Source organism: Chiloscyllium plagiosum, unplaced genomic scaffold (genome assembly GCF_037043375.1).
Source record: "Chiloscyllium plagiosum isolate Xiang-an unplaced genomic scaffold, Cpla_swu_hap1 HiC_scaffold_2, whole genome shotgun sequence".
Lineage (NCBI taxonomy): Eukaryota > Metazoa > Chordata > Chondrichthyes > Orectolobiformes > Hemiscylliidae > Chiloscyllium > Chiloscyllium plagiosum.
The window spans coordinates 56,500,636-56,524,690 of NW_028270140.1; the positions used below are offsets into that span (position 1 = coordinate 56,500,636).

General features: G+C 43.0%; 1 protein-coding gene across 2 annotated transcripts in view; it reads right to left on the reverse strand.

The window, feature by feature from the left end:
- Nucleotides 1-24,055, reverse strand: part of frem1a (Fras1 related extracellular matrix 1a) — a 410,320-nt gene that overhangs the window by 21,872 nt on the left and 364,393 nt on the right. For both annotated transcript variants that reach the window (XM_087996893.1, XM_043714338.2), the window contains exons 29-31: nucleotides 5,533-5,605; nucleotides 1,532-1,681; nucleotides 1,223-1,449 (exon numbers count right to left, since the gene is read on the reverse strand). In XM_087996893.1, coding sequence (XP_087853019.1) covers nucleotides 1,223-1,449; nucleotides 1,532-1,681; nucleotides 5,533-5,605 — 450 coding nt within the window. The remainder of the gene's footprint in view (nucleotides 1-1,222; nucleotides 1,450-1,531; nucleotides 1,682-5,532; nucleotides 5,606-24,055) is intronic.

Below are 24,055 nucleotides of genomic sequence, written 5' to 3' on the forward strand. Positions count from 1 at the left end.
TGGAAGTCTCTCCCACAGGAAGCTGTTGGGGCCAGTTCATTAGACATATTCAAGACGGTGCTGGATGTGGCCTTGCAGCTACAGGGATGAAGGGGTATGGAGAGGAACCAGGAATAGGATACTGAAATTGCATAATCAGCCATGGTCATATTGAATGGTGGTGCAGGCTCAAAGGGCCAAATGGCCTACTCCTACACCTATTTTCAATGTTCCTATGATGTTAAAGTCTTAGCTTTAAATTTAATCAATTACAAAGGAAGTCTTCTGTATTTTCTTTCGCAGAAAGTACTTCGCATCAGTTTATCATCAGCATTCTCTGGGGAGATGGTAATACCATAGTTATGCCACTAGAATAACAATCTCACGCCTCAAGCTGTTTTCAGCTCCTATCACAGTAGTTAGTGTAATTTACATTCAGTTATTAACATTGCAACATAGTGTCAGTAAAGTGCCATGCCAATTATCCAACTACCTATTGTAAAAATCCACATTAATGTCCTTTAGGGAAGGAAATCTGCCATCCTTACCTTGACTGACCCACAGTAATGAGGTTGATTCTTAGAAAAATAGAAAAATAGAAAATGGGTGCATGACTCTGCCATATGTCTAGCTCCCTCTAGAATATATCTAATTAATTTAGCCCCAACAGTGCCATCCCCAATGACCCCAGCAAGCCAATCAGTCCAAGGGCAATCAAGGATAGGAAACAAATGCTGGTCCAGCCAGTATTACTGACATCACATACAATATTAAAAAACAATTCTAAACACATTGTTCCAAGATTCTATATTCAAATCCCAATCCAGGACAGAAGTGAAGGCCAATACTCTACTGTATTACAGACAAAATGCTGCGTGCAGATACCTTGGTCAATATTTATCCCTCAATCAATATCATTAAAATAGGCTGTGAGTCAAGAGTTATTTTTTTCTTTCAGGAAACATGTAACTTTAAGACTTTCTGTCAAAAAGATGGGGTCATTGAAAGGTGGATAGCTGAGTACAGTATGTGCTGATTTTTTCTATCCAAGATTTATGATGGCATTTATAGAAGCCTACTGTCAGTCCAAGAAATAAGAACCAACTAATTCAAAGCGATTCAAACACAAAACTAAAGCCTAATGCGAATTTCTGCTGTACTGTTTAAGGAAATTTTAAAATGTGTCTAAAATCTTAACACATTGTAGGATCATTGCTGACCATTTTCCTCAATTTTCAGTTACCATTAGTTTCTTCTTGGAGGGTGGTTTCAGAGGGAACTGCTGCATCACATCCCCTTGGGACTTTTTCAAGTCTTCATGCAAGTTAGTCATTGCCATTCCTTCCACTAGGCTACTGTTACTCTTGAGATTAGGGGAGGTCGAGGAACCTGAAGCTAGTCTCTCTCTCAGCACTCTGCCTGGTGGATTCTCTTCATTTCTGTCATTCATGAAGGCAAGATTGCAGCGATCTATGACACAAGAAAGGGTGTAGAAATATAATAAATATTGACTTGGAGAAGGAGACTTCATACCAAGCAATTTATGCTTTACCTTTTTCTCCATCAATGATCTTAATCAATATCTTTGCCTTTGCACCAAGAACTGCATTGATTGGCAATGTTAGTAAAACTTCAAATGTTTCCTCATTTTCTTCCAATTTGTCATTAGTAATGACTATATTCCAACTCTTCACTGACACACCTGCACAAAAAAGAAAATTCCAAGCAGAATGATGATAAAATAGTACAAATATATTGTATCCAAAATTAGATGTCAACAGCAGGGTGCTAAAAAAAAAGCCTCTAAATATTCAAAAACCTTAATATGTTTCTATAATATTCTAATTGTGTTAGATGATATTAAATAAGTGGGGCAATTTTTGAAATGTGCATTGAATGGACAGAATCTCACCTCCTGAAAGTACACACCAGCATTTTTCATAGAATGTGGGCATCACTGGCTGGGCCAGGATTTATTGCTAATCCCTAATTGCCCTGGAGAAGGTGGGGTGAGCTGTCTTCTTGAACTGCAGTAAGCATTTGGATTACAAATACAAAGGAAAGCATTGCAGGATTTCCACCTAGCAACAGTGAGGGAATGGTAATGTAGTTTGGGTCAGGATAGTGTGTGGCTTGGAGGGGAACTTTCAGATTTGCACACCCAGAAATGTGGTAATGCTTCTGGGTTTGGAAGATGTTATTGAAGGAACCTTGGTGAATTACTGTGGTGAACAATACACATTGTTGCCTCTGTTTCTGGCTAACAATGTTAAAGTTTCTGGGAGACAATGTTAAAGTTTGTTATTTCGTCCTGGACAGCATCGAGTTTCTTGAGCATTTTTGGAACTGTATTAATCTAGGCAATCCATCACATTCCTGACTTGTACCTTGCAGATAGTAGGCAGACTTTGGGGAATCAGGAGGCAAGTTACTTACTTCAGGATTCCTAGTCTTTGATCTGGTCTGTAGCCACAGTACTTATATGGCTAGTACAGTTAAGTTTCTTTTGAATGGTAACTCCCAGAATCTTGTTAATGGGGGTTAGGCAATGGTGATGCCATTGAATGTTAAATCTGACCACAAAACATGGATTCCAATTGAGGAGATACTTCAGTGTGAAGAATGACTGATATGAGAGCAATTTACTGATATAGTTTTCTGGTTGCCAAGATTCAACATGAACAGCGCTCACTTAGAAAATTGGCTTGTCTTGTCGAAGCAAAGTGGAATTATTCATGCCCAACTCATGTACCAGCAAAATTTCCTTGCTGGACAGACTAGGCTAATTAGTTGCAAAAACAACTCCAGTATTCTTTGATATTATGGTATGGTCTCATCACACATTACTTCCTCCAAACTAAACATGCCACATAGTAATTTTAATTGTTCATTAGCACAGAACTAGGCTGTTCATTAGCACAGTGGGGCGGCACGGTGGCACAGTGGTTAGCACTGCTGCCTCACAGCGCTAGAGACCCGGGTTCAATTCCTGCCTCAGGCGACTGACTGTGTGGAGTTTGCACGTTCTCCCCGTGTCTGCGTGGGTTTCCTCCGGGTGCTCCGGTTTCCTCCCACAGTCCAAAGATGTGCAGATCAGGTGAATTGGCCATGCTAAATTGCCAGTAGTGTTAGGTAAGGGGTAAAATGTAGGGGTACGGGTGGGTTGCGCTTCGGCGGGGCAGTGTGGACTTGTTGGGCCAAAGGGCCTGTTTCCATACTGTAAGTAATCTAATCTAATCTAATCTAATCTAATCTAAACTAGAATATTGCTGAAAAAAGAACTCTAACACCCATGTTTTAGTGTCAGTCTGTGTGTTTGTGGAGGGTGAGTTTTATACATGGATTCGAATTTTAACTAGCAGAGTTATATGTTGTCAGTCATAATTGTTTATCTGTAGTTTGTATCTATTCATATATAATAATAGTCATACTTAGAGTCATAGAGATGTACAGCATAGAAACAGACCCTTCAGTCCAACCCGTCCATGCCAACCTGATATCCCAACACAATCTAGTCCAACCTGCCAGCACCCGGCCCATATCCCTCCAAACCCTTCCTATTCATATACCCATCCTCTTAAATGTTGCAATTGTACCAGCCTCCATCACATTCTCTGGCAGCTCATTCCATACACGTACCACTCTCTGCGTGAAAAAGTTGCCCCTTAGGTCTCTTTTATATCTTTCCCCTCTCACCCTAAACCTTTGCCCTCTAGTTCTGGACTCCCTGACCCCAGGAAAAAGACTTTGTCTATTTACCCTATCCATGCCCCTCATAATTTTGTAAACATCTATAAGGTCACCTGTCAGCCTCTGATGCTCCAGGGAAAACTGCCCCAGCCTGTTCAGCCTCTCCCTCTAGCTCAGATCCTCCAACCCTGGCAACATCCTTGTAAATCTTTTCTGAACCCTTTCAAGTTTCGCAACATCGTTCTGATAGGAAGGAGACCAGAAGTGCATGCAATATTCCAACAGTGGCATAACTAATGTCCTGTACAGCCGCAACATGACCTCCCAACTCCTGTACTCAAAACTCTGACCAATAAAGGAAAGCATACCAAACGCCTTCTTCACTATCCAATCCACCTGCGACTCCACTTTCAAGGAGTTATGAACCTGTACTCCAAGGTCTCTTTGTTCAGCAACGTTCCCCAGGACCTTACCATTAAGTGTATAAGTCCTGCTAAGATTTGCTTTCCCAAAATGCAGCACCTCGCATTTATCTGAATTAAACTCCATCTGCCACGTCTCAGCCCATTGGCCCATCTAGTCCAGATCCTGTTGTAATCTGACGTAACCCTCTTCGCTGTCCACTACACCTCCAATTTTGGTGTCATCTGCAAACTTACTAACTGTACCTCTTATGCACATATCCAAATCATTTATGTAAATGACAAAAAGTAGAGGGCCCAGCACCGATCCTTGTGGCACTCCACTGGTCACAGGCCTCCAGTCTGAAAAACAACCCACCACCACCACCCTCTGTCTTCTACCATTGAGCCAGTTCTGTATCCAAATGGCTAGTTCTCCCTGTATTCCATGAGATCTAACCTTGCTAATCAGTCTCCCATGGGGAACCTTGTCGAACACCTTACTGAAGTCCATATAGATCACATCTACTGTTCTGCCCTCATCAATCCTCTTTGTTACCTCTTCAAAAATCTCAATCAAGTTTGTGAGACATGATTTCCCACGCACAAAGCCATGTTGACTATCCATAATCAGTCCTTGCCTGTCCTCAGGATTCCCTCCAACAAGTTGCCCACCACTGAGGTCAGGCTCACCGGTCTATAGTTCCCTGGCTTGTCTTTACCGTCATACTTGTTAAGAACAGAAACATGCACCTTTCTAAACTATTGAACTCATGTGATGCTTCTGGGAATAGTTGGACTTGATTTTCAGTGTACTATCCCAGTGAGCAGAGAGTCTGTTTTGACTCAGCAAATGAGATGGTTGCTGTTTTCTGATTCATTTCTCAGAGCAATACCTTGACCAATTGAAGTCAACCAGCCTAATTTCAATGTAAACAAAGCTTGGCAGATAATTGTGAGTCATCATCTAACATGGTAGCAACCTTATCAACAAGAGTCCACTTGCCAACCAATCAGCACTTTCCCATCAAAGAAAAAATCTTCTATTTCCTTTACTTTGAAATTTGTGTGAATTGTCCTGATAAGTGAAAGATTAAAAGCTTTGACGAATTGTTTTTTTCAGCAATATATGGCTATTAGTTTATCTGAGCTGAGATCAAGTAATTCTATTCCCCATACAACACTACATATTGCATTTCCCACTGGTGCATTCCTTTTTTTTAATCTTTGTTCGTCACTAGTCTGTGCTAACCATAAGGGCCATGCTGAGCCCATTTAATTCACACATGCTCCTGGAGAGATCATTCTGTACATCTGCACATCACCAGGTGACCACCATGATTCCAAACAACCATGACAGTTACACCCAATGAAATTACAACTTGAAATCTTCTGAGGGTCATCCAATGTGTCATTCAACACAATCATTTTAATATCTTTATCTTTAACAATTGAAATCTACCTGGATCAAACTGGATAAGGTTGGCAGAACTGTGAGTAAAATCTTTTCCAACCAAAGCTGAAATGCTGTTGACCTACAAAGAAATGAAGATCATAAACACCAAAAAATCTTACAAATACAAATCAAACTGTAAAAACATTGATTACATATGATAGAGATTAGCATGTAACTCCATTTCAACTAATGAAAATCAGAGAGCAGTTTGATAAAGAAATTAAATTGGGAGATAAATGGAGATTAATTCATGTAGGTTTAGGGAGATTTGAAAGAGATTTGTTATGTTTAAAACAATACTGTTATATTACATGGTCGCTAATGCTGCTTTCTCTTTATCTCTAAAAAAGGTGCTTCAACTCCTTATAAACGACAACACCTCTTGACTTAGATCTGCACTTGGTTTGCAAATATAACTCCCAAATGTAGTGTTTAAGATTTGGCTGACATCAGAAAGAGGGAAATCATGTGACCAGTTACATCAACATTATTTATGTTGATTAGATTAGATTACTTACAGTGTGGAAACAGGCTCTTCAGCTCAACAAGTCCACATGGACCCTCCGAAGAGCAACCCACCAAGACCCATTCCTCTATATTTAACCCTTCAACTAACACTACAGGCAATTCACCTAACCTGCACATCTTTGGACTGTGGAGGAAACCAGAGCAAACCCATGCAGACATGGGGAGAATGTGCAAACTCCACACAGACAGTTGTCTGAGGCGGGAATTGAACCCGGATCTCTGGCGCTGTGAGGCAGCAGTGCTAAGCACTGTGCCACCATTCCATGATATCATTATAACATGTGAAAAAATATTTCTGACGTATAATTCAGATGTCAAGATCCTGATTTTGGTGGTTGAATGATGGATGGGTTGTGAGGATGGGAAGTAAATAGCACAGATTTTCAGAACACAAGGAGAATCTTCCACAATCAGGCAGGCCAGAGGAGGGAGAGGTACACCAGGTGTAGGGAGATAGTTACAAGATAGAATTTGAGGGTGAGTTGTTGGCAGTGATTGGTGGAGGCGTAAAACTAGATGTGTAATGTTTGGAGTAGAATGATGACCAATAATTATGATGAGGGAGATAGTTGAAAATCAGGGATTCTCTTTTATTCATTCATGAAATGTGAGGTTACTGGGTATTTATTGCCTATGGTTAAATGCCCTGGAGAAGGTAGAGATGAATTACCTGCTTAAACCTGCAATCCAACTGCACAATGTTGTTAGAAAGGGATTGCTGTTGCATAAGGGTGTAAAGGTCTGAGGAGTGTCATAAGCACCACCCAACTTAAATGAATTGTTGGAAGAATACTTCAGGGTTTTGAAAGAGTAATATTGAAAAATGCAAGATTCTGAAGTGGCTTGACAAGTTAGATGTTGAGAAAATGTTTCTACTAGTGGGGAAATGTAGAACACAGTTACAGAATAAGAGGACACATTATCTGGGCCGACATGACACCAATCGTTAAAGTTCACTTGAGAATGTAACTTTTAAAAAGTTCTGCAATTTACATATGAAAGAACTGAAACCATCATGTTCATTCTAAAGATGAGAGACTTAACAAACAGTCCAGGTCTTTTTCAATATATAATTTCAGTTACATCACACTTAACTTTTTCTATAAATTCTGTGTCTTACGACTTTATACTCCACAACCACATGATGAAGGATCAGCACTCCGAAAGCTAGCACTTCTGAATAAACCTGTTGGACTATAACCTGGTATTGTGTGATTTTTAACTTTGTACACCCCAGTCCAACACCGACATCTCCAAATCATTATTTTATAAACTTCTATCTGGTCCCCTCTCAACCTCCTACACTCCAGTGAAAAAAGTCCCAGCCTATTCAGCCTTTCTTTATAACTCAAACCTTCCATAACTCACAACATCCTAATAAATCTTTTCTGAACTCTCTCCAGCTTGACAATATTCTTCCTGTAACTGGGCACAGTGAGTAGCTGCTTGGAGAATAGGACTGTCTGCTGTCATTGTAGCAGTGGAGACAATTGTTGTTTGTATGAATGGATGTGATGCCATTCAAGTACACTGCTTTGTTCTGGATAATGATGAGTTTCTTGAACATTGTTGGAGATGCTGTCATTCAGGCAAGTAGGGAATATTCCATCTCACTGCTGACTTGTGCCTTGTAGATGACGGACAATCGTAACCCCGAGGACATGAATAGGGGAAGATTCAGTGATGGCAATGCCAATGAATGTCAAAGGAGAATGGTTAGACTGTGTCTTGCTAGAGATGGTCATTTTCCTGACACACAAATATTACTTGATATTCCTCAGCCGAAAACCTAGATATTATCCATCTCGAGCAGCATGTATAGTATGTTTCATGACCTGACTTGTTACAAATACGGCCAAATGCTGGGTAATTTATCATTACCATCCCACTACTAATCACAGAATTCAGCAAAGATTATTTAATGAAGCAGCTGAAGATGATTGGACTTCTAGGACACTACCCTGAGGAACTCCTGCAGAGATGTCCTGAAGCTAAGATGACTGACCTCCAACAGCCACAATCACTTTCCTTTGTGCTAGCTGTGACTCTGACCAGCAGACAGTTTCTCCCTTATGCTCATTGACTCCAATTTTGCTGGGTCTCCTCAATGCCATACCCAATCAAATGTTGCCTCAATGTCAAGGTTAGCCACTCATCCCTCACCTCTGGAATTCCTGTTTGAACCAAGACTCTGATGAGGGCAGGAGCTAAGTGGCACTGGCAAAACTCAAACTAAGCATCAATATGGAGGCTTTTCATAGAATCCGTACAGTGCAGAGCAGGGCCATTTGGTCCATTGAGTTTGTACCAAACTTCCAAACAGCATCCCACCAACCCTGCCATATCCCCATAATGCCACATTTACCATGGCTAATCCACTTCAGCTGCACAATTTTTGACTGTGGGAGAAACCCATGGAGAACATCAAACTCCACACAGTAGTCACTCAAGCTGGAATCAAAACTGGATCCATGGTGCTGCGAGGCAGCCAACGTTAACCACTCTGCCATTGTGCTGCCTCAAACTCTGTTCAGCAATTGCTACTTGATAGCGCTGTTGATGACAAGTTCTGACAATTTGATGATAATTGAGAATGAACTAATAGGTTCATGAACTAACATGCCCAAATTTGATTTGTCCCTCTTTCTGTCTCCAGGGCACACCTGGTCAATTTTCCATATGGTTGGGTAGCCATGTTGTAGCCGTACTGAAACAGCTTGGCTAAGGGTATGCCTTAGTATGAAGCACATCTTTATTACTATAGTGGGAATATAGTCTTTGTACCACTGTCCTTGGCAGGAATGCAGAGCTTTGATTAGATACCTGGGTGCTAGAATCACTTAACTTTGCTTATACCATGCTGCTCTCACTGTTTAAAATTCATATGGTCCAGCTTTGCAGCTCCACCAAATTGACATTCATTTTTAGGTCTGCCTGGTGCTCCTCCTGCACTATTCATTGAAACAAAGCTGATCCCTCAGCTGGATGTCAATACTATAATGGGATATATGTGGGCAGAGAATACAAATTGTGGTTGCAAATATATTTGCTGCTGCTGCTGGATGACAGCACCTCATAGGTGCCCAAGTTTGAGCTGGTGGATCAGTTCTGAATTGATCCCAATTAGCATCAATAGGCCACTCATCCCTGCCATTTAACAATATCATGGCTAAACTGTCACAAGCCTCAACTCCTCTTTCATGCTAGCTCATCATAGCCCTAACTTCTGATTTTTAAAAAATCTATCAACCTCCTCTTTAAATTTTTTTCAGTAGACTCCTCAACCCTCTGGCATTGAGAATTCAAATGCTCACTGTCCTCTAACAGAAAAAAATCCTTCACTTCTGAGTGTCCCCAACATGCTTTCAACATCTACTCTTTCAAGGCCCTCAGAATTTTGTGCATTTTGATAAAATTAACACTCATGTTTATAAATTTCAGTGAATAAAAGCCCAAGCTGTTTAGTTGTTTGTGATGAATCATAGAGATGAAAAAGGCCCTTTGGCCCATTGAGTCTGAACCGGTCAAAAACAACCATTGAATTATTCTCATTCCATTTTCCAACACTTGGCCATTGGCTATGCCTTGGCATTGCAAGTGCACATCTAAATACGTGTAAATATTGAGAGGGTTTCTGCAGTGAGTTCCAAATTCCCATCACCTCTGGGTGAAACAATATGTCCTCACATCCTCTCTAAACCTCCTGTGCTTAAATCAATGCCCCTGATCACTGATGCTTCCTGGATACCTTGTCTATGCCCCTTATAATTTTATACATCTCTATTGTGCTGCATTTCAGTCTCCTCTGCCCCAAGTTAATACCTTCATCCTAGGAATTAGCTTAATGAATTTTGATATTTTCTACCCATCTATCAAACTCCATCTATTAAGTTTTTGCCCACTCACTCAATCTATCTATATCCTCACACTGATTCCTTACGTCCTCATCACTTGCTCTCTCTCACCTAATTAAAAACAAAACCAAGAGTTATGAATGCTGGAAGTCAGAAACAAAAAATAAATTGCTGTAAAAACTCAGCAGGTCTGGCAGCATCTGTGGAGAGAAAGCAGAGCTAATATTTTTGGGTCCAGGAAAGAAGGGTCACTGAACCCAGAATGTTAACTCTGCTTTCTCTCCATAGATGCTGTCAGACCTTCTAAGATTTTTCAGCAATTTTTGTTTCCATATAGTCCCACCTAGTTTTGGATCATCAGCAAATTTGCGTACATTTGACTCTGCTGCTCCCCCCCCCCCCCCAAATTATTATTATAGATAATAATGAATTGAGGGTCTAGGACTGATCCTGTGGTATTCTACTAGTTACATTTATCCAATGCGAAGATCCATTAATCCTGACATTCTATCTTTTGTGTTAATAAATCTTCATTCCATGCTAATATGTTAACAGTAAAAATATGAGCTCCTACCTTGTACAATAACCTTTTATGTGACACCTTATCAATTGTCCAATGAAAATTCAAATGCACTCCATCTGCTAGAGATTGGGGCTTGAAAATAAACACTGCGCAGTAGGTTCAGTTGCAAAAAATTAAAGTGGGAGGAGGGCTCAGCAGAGGTTATTAAAGTTGCCAGAACAAGTAATAGGACAAGAAGAGTCATCTAGACTTGAAACGTTAGCTTGCCCTCTTTCCATGAATACTGCCTGACCCACTATGATCTCTAGCATTTGGTGCTTTCTAAATAGGACAGAGTGCGGAAAGACTCAGACATAGCAGATACGGAATCTATGAGAAAGGGCACAGAAATGCAGGAGTGAGGGTGTTGTACATAAATGCACGTAATATCTGAAACAAGGTAAATGATTGCAGATTGAAGTTGATAGGTACAGTGTTGGTGATATCACAGAGATGTGGCTGCAAGGAGAGTAGGGATGTCCAAAATGAGACATCTTGTTGAAAGGACAGACAGGTGGGAAGAGGGGTCAGGATTGTCTTATTAGTAAAAAAAACTAAATTAATTTGATAAGAAGTGATTTAGAGTCAGAAATCATAGAAACTGTGTAGGTAGAGTTAAGGAACCACAAATGTAAAAAAGAACCCTGATGGAAGTTATGTACAAGCCTCCTTGTAGTAGGCAGGATGAAGCATAAAAAATAAATCAGAGCATCGAAAAGAGATGTAAGATGCTATTACAATAATCGGGGGGACTTCAATTATGCAGTGGACTAGGAAAATCATATTGATTGCGAATCCCAAGAAAAGGATTATGTGGAAAAAAAAAGCACTACTGCAGTTAGTGCTTATTGGTCTCCACCAACACCGCTGCTTGTCACTGGCCACCCGGGTGTTTTCCTATCTTCCTGGTGGTAGAAATTGAATAAAGATTTGTGCACTTTGTGTGTCTCTCACTGTGTCTCACACCTGCACACACATACCATGAGTGCTGGGGAAAAAAATAAGCACTACTGCAGTTAGGTGGTAGTGTGGGGGAATAAAAAGAACAGAAAAAGAAAAAAAAAAGAAATTTAAAAAAGATAAAATAAACAGGAGATTTGAAGAAGGAGCACGCGGTCTCCACCAACACCCTGGAGTTGTTCAGGGAGTGGAGTGGAGTGGAGTATTTCCCCCTCCAACTCTATTTTGATTTAATCCCTGCCCTCCCCTTCACTGTTTGATCACACAGCATTGCCCTTTGATGTGAAGGGCACTGCTTGTCACTGGCCACTCGCGGGTTTCCTTTCTTCCTGGTGGTGGAAATTAAATAAAGATTCGCACACCTTGTGTCTCTCACTGTCTCCCACCTGCACACACACACCATGGGTGGTGGGGAAAAAATAAGCACTACCGCAGTTAGTCGGGAGTGTGGGGGTTGATTTAAAAAGAAAATAAATAAAATAAAGAGGAGATTAAGAGGCCTTCTCAATTCAGGGGGATTGACTCTGTGCTGGCTGGTACTACAGTCAGTATGTTACTGTTGGTTTCTGCTTCTCTTTTTTGGAGGGGGAAACCTGATTACTGAACTGGCTGAATTATTTAGCCAGTTTGTTAACTGGCATTCCTTTTAGTGAGGACTGATTGTTAAACTCCTAATACACATAATGTGTTTCAGGTGTAACTCAGTTCTCATTAGGGGATTGTTGTTTCATTGGCTGGTTACAGCCAGTGTGTTACTCTTTTCTACTTTTGATAAATAGAGAATGTGGAGCTTATGGTAGGGCTTAGGCCTTGGACTCTAGTTGTCTTTGTTTTTTTGTATATATCCTCGCTATTTTTGGTGTTTGGACTGAGCCCTTGTGGAAGACATACATTTTACCAGAGGAGCTGTTCCTGTTTGAAGGCCTAGCCCTGGGATTGGGCCTCTGAAGATTGAACATCTGTGTGTGTGTGCACTTGGAGGTGAGTACTTGCTGTATTCTGGAGTCTGGGACAAGACCTTGCCTTCAGGAGTGGACTAAAACCTCTGTGAGTTAACTGCACCTGTACTATATTCCTGTGAGTGGGCCTGGTTTTCCAAAGCTGGGCCAGGACTCTATGGAGACTGAACATCTGTGGGGTTTGCATTTCCTGCCTTTAGGAGTGGACTCTGCCCTTGGTTGCAGACTCTGTTTTTAGCAATGGACTCTGCAGTTTGGAGTGGACTCTATTTCTGACAATGCCTGTTGTATACTGGAGTGGACTCTTCCTGGAAATGAATTCCATATCTTGAAGACTGTATAGATTTGGACTGTGTACCAGAAAGGACTTTGGTAACTAACTGTATTGTGGTGTTTCCTGGGTCTATCACCCGCACTGTCTTGCGTGTACCTGGGTCTAGCAGATCTTGCTGGGAGGTTCATGGGTTGTCCTGAAAGCTGTCACCCTGGAGGGTGGATAGGCCATCCTGTGAATCTGAAGGTTGGTAGGCTGTCCTGAATGCCAGAGGGTGGGTAGGCCACCCTGATGCCAGACGCCCTGAGAGCCAGATGGGGACTTGGCCATTCTGAGCACAGTTGTCCCAAGAAGGGATAATTGGGATGGGCTGCCCGAGAGGTGTTCGAAAGGTGTCAGGGCAGCCGAGCACCAGAAGGTGTAGGGGCGGGCTGAGATCCGGAAGGCTTGTGGACTACCCTGCACGCTATCGTCCCAGGGAAGGGGATGGGCTGTCCTAGAGGTGGCCGGAAGGTGTGCCAGGATAGTCCACTGGCCAAATGGTACGTAGGAGCCAGAAGGTGGGTAGCCGTCCTCAGCACTGTCACCCGGGGCAGGTACCGGGGCGGGCTGCCCCAGAGGTGGTCGAAAGCTGTCAGGGCAGACCAAGAACTGGAAGGGGCATGGGGTGGACCGAGAGCCGGAAGGTGGGTAGGGGCGGGCTGCCTTAGTGGTCGGAAGGTGGGAGGGGCGGGGGCTTGCTGGGTCTGTATTATCTGCATTTTTGTATGTAGCAGTATTGTCTAATGTACAAATGTCATTGTCACTGTCTTGTCCTGTTTGGAGCTGGGATTTGAGGTTTGTCCTCATCTCCCTGTAAAATGGTTGAACAGTAGGGTTTGGGGCCTAGCTTTGCTGCTCCTCTCCCTTGTAAAATTGCTGTCTCTTGTGTACAGCTGTAAATGTGTTTTTGTAAACTGTTTTGTAATTTGTTTAATAAAATAAAGTAACAGGAGATTCAGAGGCCTTCTCAATTCAGGACTGACTCTGTGCTGGCTGGTACTACAGTCAGTATGTTGGTTTCTGCTTCTCTCTTTTCTGGAGGGGGAAACCTGATTTATTGAACTGGCTGAATTATTTAGCCAGTTTGTTAACTGGCATTCCTTTTAGTGAGGACTGATTGTTAAACTCCTGATACACGTAATGTGTTTCAGGTGTAATTCAGTTCTCATTAGGGGATTGTTGTTTCACTGGCTGGTTACAGCCTGTGTTACTCCTTTTTCTCTTTTTTGAGAAAAGGACACTGTTTAATTTTGTGGTAGGCTTAGCCCTTGGACTCTAGTTTTCTTTGTTTTTTGTATGTGTCTTCACTTTTTATTGGTGTTTGGACTGAGCCTTGTGGAAGACATACATTTTACCAGAGGAGCTGTTCCTGTGGGGAGATCTAGCCCTGGGACTGGGCCTCTGAAGATTGAACACCTGTGTGTGTGCTTGGAGATGAGCACTTGCTGTATCCTGGAGTTTGGGAGAAGACCTTTCCTTCACGAGTCTCCAAACCCCTGTGAGTTAACTGCACCTGTATAATGTAGTATGTTCCTGTGAGTGGGCCTGGTTTTCCAAGGCTGGGCCAGGACTCCATGGAAACTGAACACCTGTGTGCTGTGGGGTGTGCATTTGCTGCCTTCAGGAGTGGACTCTGCAGTTTGGTGTGGACTCCATTTTGGACAATGCACCTCAAACTGGAGTGGACTCCATTTCTGGAAATGGACTCTATATTTTGAAGGCTCTGTATTTGTAATGTGGACCAGAAAGGACTCTTGTTTTTTGGTACTTTACTGTATTGTGGTGTTTGTTGGTCTATCACTTGCACTGTCTTGTGTGTCCCTGGGTCTGGCAGGCCTTGCTGTGAGCTGGGAGGCTCATGGGTCGTCCGGCTCTCGGGGTGACAGCTTTCAGGAGGGTGGGTAGGCCATCCTATGAACCTGAAGGTTGGTAGGCTGTACTGAAAGCCAGAGGGTGGGTAGGTCACCCTGATGCCAATTGCCCTGACAGCCAGATGGTGGGTAGGCTGTTCTGAGCACTGTCGTCCCAAGAAGGGGTAATCGGGACAGGCTGCCCTAGAGGTGGTCGAAAGGTGTGCCAGGGCAGCTGAGCACCAGAAGGTGCGTAGGGGCAGGCTGAGATCCGGAAGGCTTGTGGGCTACCCTGCACGCTATCGTTCCAGGGAAGGGGACGGGCTGTCCTAGAGTCGGCTGTAAGGTGTGCCAGGATAGCCCACTGGCCGGATGGCGTATCGGGGTGGGTACGTAGGGGCAGACAGAGCCAGAAGGCAAGTAGCCGTCCTCTGCGCTGTCACCACAGCCAGGTACTGGGGTGGCAGTGCCAGAGGTGGTCGAAAGGTGCTGAGGGTGGTTAGTGAAGGTGGGAGGCCATCTTGCCTGCTGTCACCCTGGGTGGGTACCAGGGTGGGCTATCCTAGAGGTGGTCAAAAGGTGTCAGGGCGGACCGAGAACTGGAAAGGGCAAGGGGTGGACAGAGCCGGAAGGTGGGTAGGGGTGGGCTGCCTTAGAGTGGTTGGAAGATGGGAGGGATGGGGGCTTGCTTGGTCTGTATTGTATGCATTTTTTATGTAACTTGACTGTTCTTTTATGTACAAATGTCATTGTCACTGTCTTATGTGAAACTGGGATTTGAGGTTTGTCCTCATCTCCCTGTAAACTGGTTGAACGGTAGGGTTTGGGGCCTAGCTTTGCTGCTCCTCTCTCTTGTAAAATTGCTGTTGTATACAGCTGTTAATGCTAACTGTTTTTTCTAAACAATTTTGTAATTTGAATAAAATATTATAAACAGGAGATTCAGAGGCCTTCTCAATTCAGGGGGACTGACTCTATGCTGGCTGGTGTTACAGTTAGTGTTACTGCTTCCCTTTTAGTTTTGGAGGGGGCAACTGGATTCCTGAACTGGCTGAATTATTTAGCCAGTTTGTTAACTGGCATTCCTTTTAGTGAGGACTGATTGTTAAACTCCTGATGCACATAATGTGTTTCAGGTGTAACTCAGTTCTCACTGGGGGATTGTTGTTTTACTGGCTGGTTACAGCCAGTGTGCTACTTTGTCCTTTTCTCAAAGTTAAAAGAAAATGTTAACTTTGTGGTGGGGCTTAGCCCTTGGACTCTAGTTTCCTTTTTTTGTGTGTATCTTCACTGTTTTTGGTGTTTTGGACTGAGCCCTTGGGGAAGACAGACATTTCACCAGAGGAGCTGTACCTGTGGGGCGGCCTAGCCCTGGGACTAGGCCTCTGAAGATTGAACACCTGTGTGCTGGGAGGAGAGCACTTGCTGTATCCTGGAGTTTGGGTGAAGACCTTGCCCTCAGGAGTGGATCAAACCCCTGAGTTAACTGCACCTGTACAATGTACTACGTTCCTGTGAGTGGGCCTGGTTATCCAAGGCTGGGCCAGGACTCCGGGCACTGAACACCTGTGTTGTGGGGATGTATATTTGCTGCCTTTGGGAGTGGACTCTGCTCTTGGTTGTAGACTCTGCAGTTTGGAGTGGACTCCATTTTGGACAATGCACCTTGTAAACTGGAGTTGACTCCATTCCTGGGAATTGACTCTGTATTCTGAAGACTCTACATTTGGACTGAGTTGCCAAAAAACTAAGTCCTTTCTGGTACAAACTGTATTGTGGTGTTTGTTGGGTTATCACCTGCACTGTCTTGTGTTCCTGGGTCTGGCAGGTCTTACTGTGAGCTGGGAGGCTCATGGAACGTCCTGAAAGTTGTTACCTCGAGCCAGATGGTGGATAGGCCATCCTGTGAACCTGAAGGTTGGTAGGCTGCCCTGAAAGCCAGAGGGTGGGTAGGCTGTTCTGAGCGCTGTCGTCCCAAGAAGGGATGATCGGGACAGGCTGTCCGAGATGTGATCGAAAGGTGTGTCAGGGTAGACCGGAAGGTGAGTAGGGGCAAGCTGCCTTAGTGGTTGGAAGGTGGGAGGGATGGGGGCTTGCTGGGTCTGTATTGTATGCATGTACAAATGTCTTTGTCACTGTCTTTTCATATGTGAAACTGGGATTTGAGGTTTGTTCTCATCTCACTGTAAACTGGTTGAACAGTAGGGTTTAGGGCCTGGCTTTGCTGCTCCTTTCCCTTGTAAAATTGCTGTTGTATACAGTTGTAAATATTAATTGTTCTTTGTAAACTTTGTAATTGTTCTTTAAATCTTTGTTTGTTTTTTTTATTTTAAACTGAATAAAGATTTGTGCACCTTGTCTTTCACTGTCTCTCACCTGCACACCACACAACATGGGTGCTGCACTATAATTATGCAGTAGTGGGGGGGGAGGAAGAGAGGGGAAAGAAGACCAAAAAAACAGGAGATTTGCTGTCATCCAGGACAGGTACTGGGGCAGGCTGTCCTAGAGGTGTGTCAGGGTGGACCGAGAACTGGAAGGGGCATGGGGTGGACTGAGAGCCCTGTACGGGCGGGCTGCCTTAGTGGCTGGAAGGTGGGAGGGACAGGGGCTTGCTGGGTCTGTATTGTATTACTGTTTTTATGTAACTGAATTGGCTTTTTATGTACAAAGCTGAAAATGTGTTGCTGGAAAAGGACAGCGGGTCAGGCAGCATCCAAGGAGCAGGAGTATCGACGTTACGGGCATGAGCCCTTCAAATGTCCCTTTTATGTACAAATGTCATTGTCTTTTCATGTTTGAAACTGGGATTTGAGGTTTGTCCTCATTTCCCTGTAAACTGGTTGAACAGTAGGGTTTGGGTCTGGGTTTTGCTGCTCTCCCTTTATAAAATCGCTGTTGTATACAGCTGTAAATGTTAACTTTTTTTGTAAACTGTTTTGTAATTGTTTAATTTTTAATAACTTATTAAGCTAAGATTTGTGCACCTTGTGTCTTTGACTGTGTCTCATACCTGTGCACACACAACATGGATGCTAGGGGAAACAAAAGCTCTACCACAGTTAGGCAATCGTGTGGGGGTTAAAAAAAAATACAGGAGATTCGCTGTCACCCTGGGTGAGTACCGGGGTGGGCTGTCCGAGATGTGGTCAAAACATGTCAGGGTGGACTGAGGGGTAGGCTACTTTAGAGTGGCCAGAAGGTGGGAGGGATGTGGGCTTGCTGGATCTGTATTGTATGTACTGTTTTTATGTAACTGGATTGGCTTTTTATGTACAAATGTCATTGTTGATGTCTTTTCCTGTTTGAAACTGGGATTTGACGTTTGTCCTCTCTTCCCTGTAAACTGGTTGAACCGTAGGGTTTGGGGCCTGGCTTTGCTGCTCCCTTCCCTTGTAAAATTGCTGTTTCTTTAACAGCTGTATACAATGTTTACAGTTTTTGTAAACTGTTTTGCAATTGTTTAAAAAAATTTTAAAAATCAGGAGATTCAGAAGTCATCCTCAATTTAGGGGCTGGCTTGGAGCTGGCTGGTCAGAGCTAGTGTACTGCACTCATGTATATAAAGAGACTCGGTAGAGGGATACTGGTGTGTAGTGATTTTAGGGTAGAATGAGGAGAGAAAACAGTATCCCTGAAGAAAATTCACCCACAACAGTTGGGGTTGGGGTGAGCTTTCTAACATCATGCCTTTATTTGGGAAACCTGACTCATTCAATCCTGCTGTTGAAAACAGGGCCCAGTATATGAAAAATGTGATACTCCTTCCAGGCAAATGAACTTGAAAGGGTTCAGAAAAGATTTACAAGGGTGCTGCCAGGTTTGGAGGATTTGAGCTATAGGGAGAGGCTGAAGATGCTGGGGCTGTTTTTCCAGGAGTGTTGGAAGCTGAGGGGTGTCCTTGTAGAGCTTTATAAAAGCATGAGGGGCATGGATATGATATTGGGGCAAATGAAAAGTGACAAGTAATTCTTCTGACTACTTGTGGACCCACACCATTTTCCATTATTAGGGGTTTAACTTTCCCTGAGGCACCAGTCACTAAAATATTTCAAGAGTTGATAGATTTAGTTAAAGAATATTATGACCCAAACGTTCTCTAATTCTGAGATGCTATCAGCTTTATTCAGCTCTTTGAGAACCAAGGGAATCTGTATCAGGATTGTTGAAGAGGTTAAGGTAACTGGCAGAGGCATGTGATTTTGGGTTAACCCTGAATGAGTTGTTGAGAGACTTTGTTTGTTTGTTTTGGAATGTGGGATTAATGGTGTGGGTAGAAGTTTGGTTGACTGGCAAAGTGGGGATAAAGGGGTATTTTTCAGGAGCAGCAAATGACAAAGTTCCACAGGAGTCAGTGTTGGGATCACCACAATTCACATTATGTACGAACGATCTGAATGAAAGAACTGAGGGCATTGATGCTAAGTTTGCAGATGATATAAAGATAAATGGAGGGATAGGTAGTGTTGAAGAAAAGGGGAGGCTGTAGAAGTCCTTCGACAGTCTGAGAGTGGGCAAAGAAGAGGCAAATGGAAGAGGGGGAGAGTTATGCACTTTGGTAGGAAGACTATTTTCTAAATAGGGATGAAGAGTTTGCCACATGGAGTGGTTGAGGATTCTGGGTCCATAATTGACAGAGTTTCAATGAGATACCTCATCATCCTTTTAAACTTACCGAATACTGAGACGTCTGGATAGAGTGAGTGTTGAGAAAATGGTTCCACCAATAGGAGAGACTAGGACCTGAGGGCACAGCTTCAGAGTGAAGGGACAACTGTTTGGAACTGAGACGAGGAGGAATTTCTTCAGTGTGGTGAATCTGTGGGGCTCATTATGCCTAAGGGCATGGAAGCCAAGTCATTCTGTATATTTAAGACAGATCGACAGGTTCTTGACTAGCACTGAAAATGCGTTGCTGGAAAAGTGCAGCAGGTCAGGCAGCATCCAAGGAGCAGGAGAATCGACGTTTCGGGAATGAAGGGCTCATGCCCGAAACATCGATTCTCCTGCTCCTTGGATGCTGCCTGACCTGCTCTTTTCCAGCAATGCATTTTCAGCTCTGATCTCCAGCATCTGCAGTCCTTCCTTTCTCCTCTAAGGTTCTTGACTAGTAAGGGTTCAAGGATTGAGTAGAATGTAGGAGAATGGGTTGAGAAACTTATCAGCAATACTTGAATAGTGGAATAGAGTCATTGTGCCGACTGATCTAATTCTGCTCCTATATCTTATGGTCTTATGGTGTTATGGTTCCCCTGTACCAATTGTTTGTTGTATTCTCAAAGTATGTGAATAAATCTGTTTTAAAATAAAAAAAAAATTATTTCCCTTCTATTAAATGACATTAGTTCTGTTTGATTGCAATAAGCTTTTCCTGCTATTTCTTCCTTAATAATGAATTCTTGCATTTTCCTGTTGACCAATGTTAAGAAATTAGTTTATACTTTAATGTTTTCTTTCTTTCCTCCCCACCCCCACCATTCTTGGAATAGGGGTGTCACATTTGCAGTTTTCCAATATGCTGGAACCTTCCCAGAACCCTGTGATTTCTGAAATATTTCCAGTTCCTTGTACATGGAATAGTGTAGGTGGGATGAGCTTCAGATTAGTATGACAGGGCAGCGCAGCGCAGCATCGAGGACGGAAGGGCCTGTACGGTGCTGTAATGTTCTATGTTCCTCCACTACCACTGCAGCCACTTTCTGTAAAACCCTTTGATGTAGTCTATCAGGCCACATTATTTGTGTAAACAAAGGAGAAAGCAACTGCAGATAATGGAAATCAAAAATAAAAACATTGTTGGAAAACTCAGCAAGTATGGCAGCATGATCTCTTGAGCTTTTCCAAAACTGTCTGTTTTTGGTGATTTGTTTGCATCTAATCCCATTAATTTGTCAAATAGTTAGTTTCTGCCATAAGAAATAGTTACAAGATGTTTCCTCTCATAAGCACCTGCTATCTTTTGAGGTATTTATTGTGTCCTACATCGTAAAGACTGATGCAAAATATTGGTTGAAATTAATGTGCCATATTCCTGGTCACTAAATTCCCAATTGTTTTCTCCAATACTTAGTTATTTTAGCTGCTTTTTTTAAATATATACCATAGATACAGACGCAATCATACACTTTTGCTGACTGTCCTTATTTCTTGCCAATTTACTTTCATAATCAATTTTGACAATCTTTATTAACTTGTTAGTTGTCTGCTACTGTTCCTAAAATAATCCCAATCCCCTTGCCTACCACCTGTTTTTGACACTTCATCTTTGATTTCTTGGATACTCTGCTTGATCACCTTTGTTAGCTCTCATTGAGTCCTTCCTTTTGACTGAAATAAATTTTGACTGCCTGTTATCAACTCAAATGTCTGCCATTTCTCCTCCACTGGCTTCCTCTGTCTATTTTCCAGCTCATTTTAGGTAACTCCTTATTCATCCCATTATTTAAGTTGAGGGCACCAGTCATAGATCTGAATTGCTCTCCCTCAAACTGAATTTGAAGTTCTCTGATGTTGTGATCACTACTCCCATGAAGTTACTTAACTACAAAAGCTCTTATTAATCCTACCTCACTACGTATTACAATTTTTAAATTCACTGCTGGGCGATTGGGCATTGCTGGCTGGTTAGCATTTATTACTGCTGTAGTTCTTGAAGAAGGTGGGTAAGTTTGTGGTTCACTAGAGCCTTAAATAGAACATGAGGTAGGTAGAACGTAAATGAGGAAAATTTACCCTTCTGTAGTCTACATTGACATAATCAGTCTCATGGGGATGGCAATTCCCAGAATATTGTATCCTCCTCTCAGGAACCTTTTCTGTGTATTCCCCAAGCTTCCGGAAGCTCCAGTTATTCTGCAAATACATCCCTGTCTGATTGGCTGCTGTTGCCAAGTGACACTGCTCCCTGAGTACAGCCAACCCTGTCTCAGAGACACATGGTATCAACGGTGTTGGTTGAATCATCTGGACTGCTCAGTAATCTGAGGGACTTCCCATTGTTGGTGAGCTGTGGTAACCTGTTGGTATGTGGGTTTCCTCCAGGCCAGTTCATCCCTCGGCTGCACTCTATATAACAACGGTCCTGTTTAGTGGGTGGCACAGTGGTTAGCACTGTTGCCTCACAGCACCAGAGACCCGGGTTCAATTCCCGCCTCGGGCGACTGACTGTGTGGAGTTTGCACGTTCTCTCCGTGTCTGCGTGGGTTTCCTCTGGGTGCTCCAATTTCCTCCCACAGTCCAATGATGTGCAGGTCAGGTGAATTGGCCATGCTAATTTGCCCGTAGTGTTAGGTAAGGGGTAAATGTATGGGTGAGTTACGCATCGGTGGGTCGGTGTGGACTTGTTGGGCTGAAGGGCCTGTTTCCACACTAAAGTAATCTAATCTAAACACTGGCATCAATTTCTCCACAAACATACAATTCCAGGCCAATATGGTCTCTCCTGTTTGGAAAGCTCTCGACCTTGCAGTTCCCACCCTTCTGGCCATCTGTCCTCTTAATCTGTTTCCGTCACCTCTCTGGTCTATTCCAGCTGCAGTAAGCCAACCTTGTTCTCAGCTGGCGGTTGAACATTAAGAATGCTGGCAAGCACTGGCCCATCACATGGGCCGTGTTCCTTTTATATGCTGAGGAATTTTTGGAGTCACCATCCTAGTGAACCCTTCCCTTGTGAGGCCTTTCAGGCCTGTTTCAAAGTTTGTACAAGTCAGTCTGCCAACCATTTATCACAGTATAATACAGAGCCCATCTCACAGGTCGGACTCCATGATTTTCCAGGTACTCCTCCAAACTGTTTTCACTCAACTTGTTTGGGGTTCCTGAACCTGACAAACATTTCATTTAGTCAATCATTGCTTCCATTGACACTGACTTCATGACCAGCAGCTTGGGCCTCTTGGAATTGGCATCGATATTCACTAATAACATCTGTGCCTCTACTAGTCCCATGATATCCAAGTGAATCCACTGCTGACTGATTGAAGCTATTCCCATGGTTGAATGGACAAAAATGGCAGCATGTTCCTTACTAGTGTGCAGGATTCACACAATCCCATTTTCTCCACAATCTGGGAGTCCAATTTCAGCCAGCAAAAGTAGTTTCTAACTATTTGTTCCATTTGTTTCACACCAGAGTGCCTTTGGTGCACTTGTTCCAGCACCTTTTTACTTTTTCTGTCACTCCTCACATTAAACACCCACTCTCATCTCCTGGACACACATGATCGTAATTCTGGGCAGTTTCCATGAAAAGTCATTCCTTTTAGAACTAAGTCTACCAGATCATTCTGTGTAGCATCCTGCACCTGACTTGCTAATACCAATACATTGTCTTCCTTTCAAGTTCCAGCCTGGAGCATCCTTATTTTCTGTAATGGTAACCTTGACGTAGTATCTACATTGCGCTTATCCGACTGGCAGCATCTCATTGCATACAAGATGAAGGCAGTGCCTATCTCTAAATACATGCTGCCGCCATTGCCAGTATTCCTGTATATAGGCCAAAAATAGACCACAGGCCACTAATCTCTATCAGCAGCCTTGAAAGCTGCTTTTATTGAATGGCTTCATGTCACACCAAACAACTCCACAAGGCATCTTGGACGAACCCTCCAAATTCACAATGTTTCACTAACCTCTTTTAAGGTGGTCACAAATTTGGGAATGGACTCTCTTTAGTACTGTAGCCTCTTATTAAAAACAGAAGTTCCATAATCATCGGTTTTGGTGCAAAGTAAAATCTCAACAATTTGCATAGCTCTTGATATGTCTTTTCTACCAGTTTTCTTGTTGTACCAGTCTCCTTAGAATTCTAAGGTCTTGCTCCTAATCGTACTCAAGAAAACTGGTACCATTTATGTCTTTTGCCATTTTGTTCACCTTTTGAAATGTTCAGTGTACAGAAACCAACTTCCTATCCCGTCAAAAGGTCCCATTGCTCAAAACTGGCCCACCATTTTGTTTTCCAGCTGGTGGGGATCATTCCTGTCACTCGAGTCTAGTAGCCGTTTGCAGCCAGAGTCTGCTCAATGAATGTTCTTGGTTGCAACATCACCAACTGTCTACCGCTCTTCCCAGCCATCAGCTCCTCACAACTGCCACTCTCAGCCCACACCTTGGTGTGTACCATTTTTCACTGTTGTTAACTTCAGCCTGAGTATCCTCGTGACCACTTCCCTTGATGTTACCTCCGTAATCCCACACTTTTCTGAAGTCCAGGTGATGCCCTTCCTCACGATTTTTAAAAAAAACTGTTCAGTTAATATCCAAATACTATATTCAATTCAGTTTGTGGCCAGATCCCACTTACATGGACAGTTATTCTATTTGTGGTTCATTAGAACTAACCTCCCCTATTTCCCACTTCTAGGTCACCAGACTTGCTCTGTTAAAGGAACAGCAAATACCCAACTACATTCTAAACAGTGATGAGCTACCTAGTTGAACTGCTACAATCCACAAGCTGTAGGTTGACCCCCAATACCCTTAGGGAGGGAATGCCA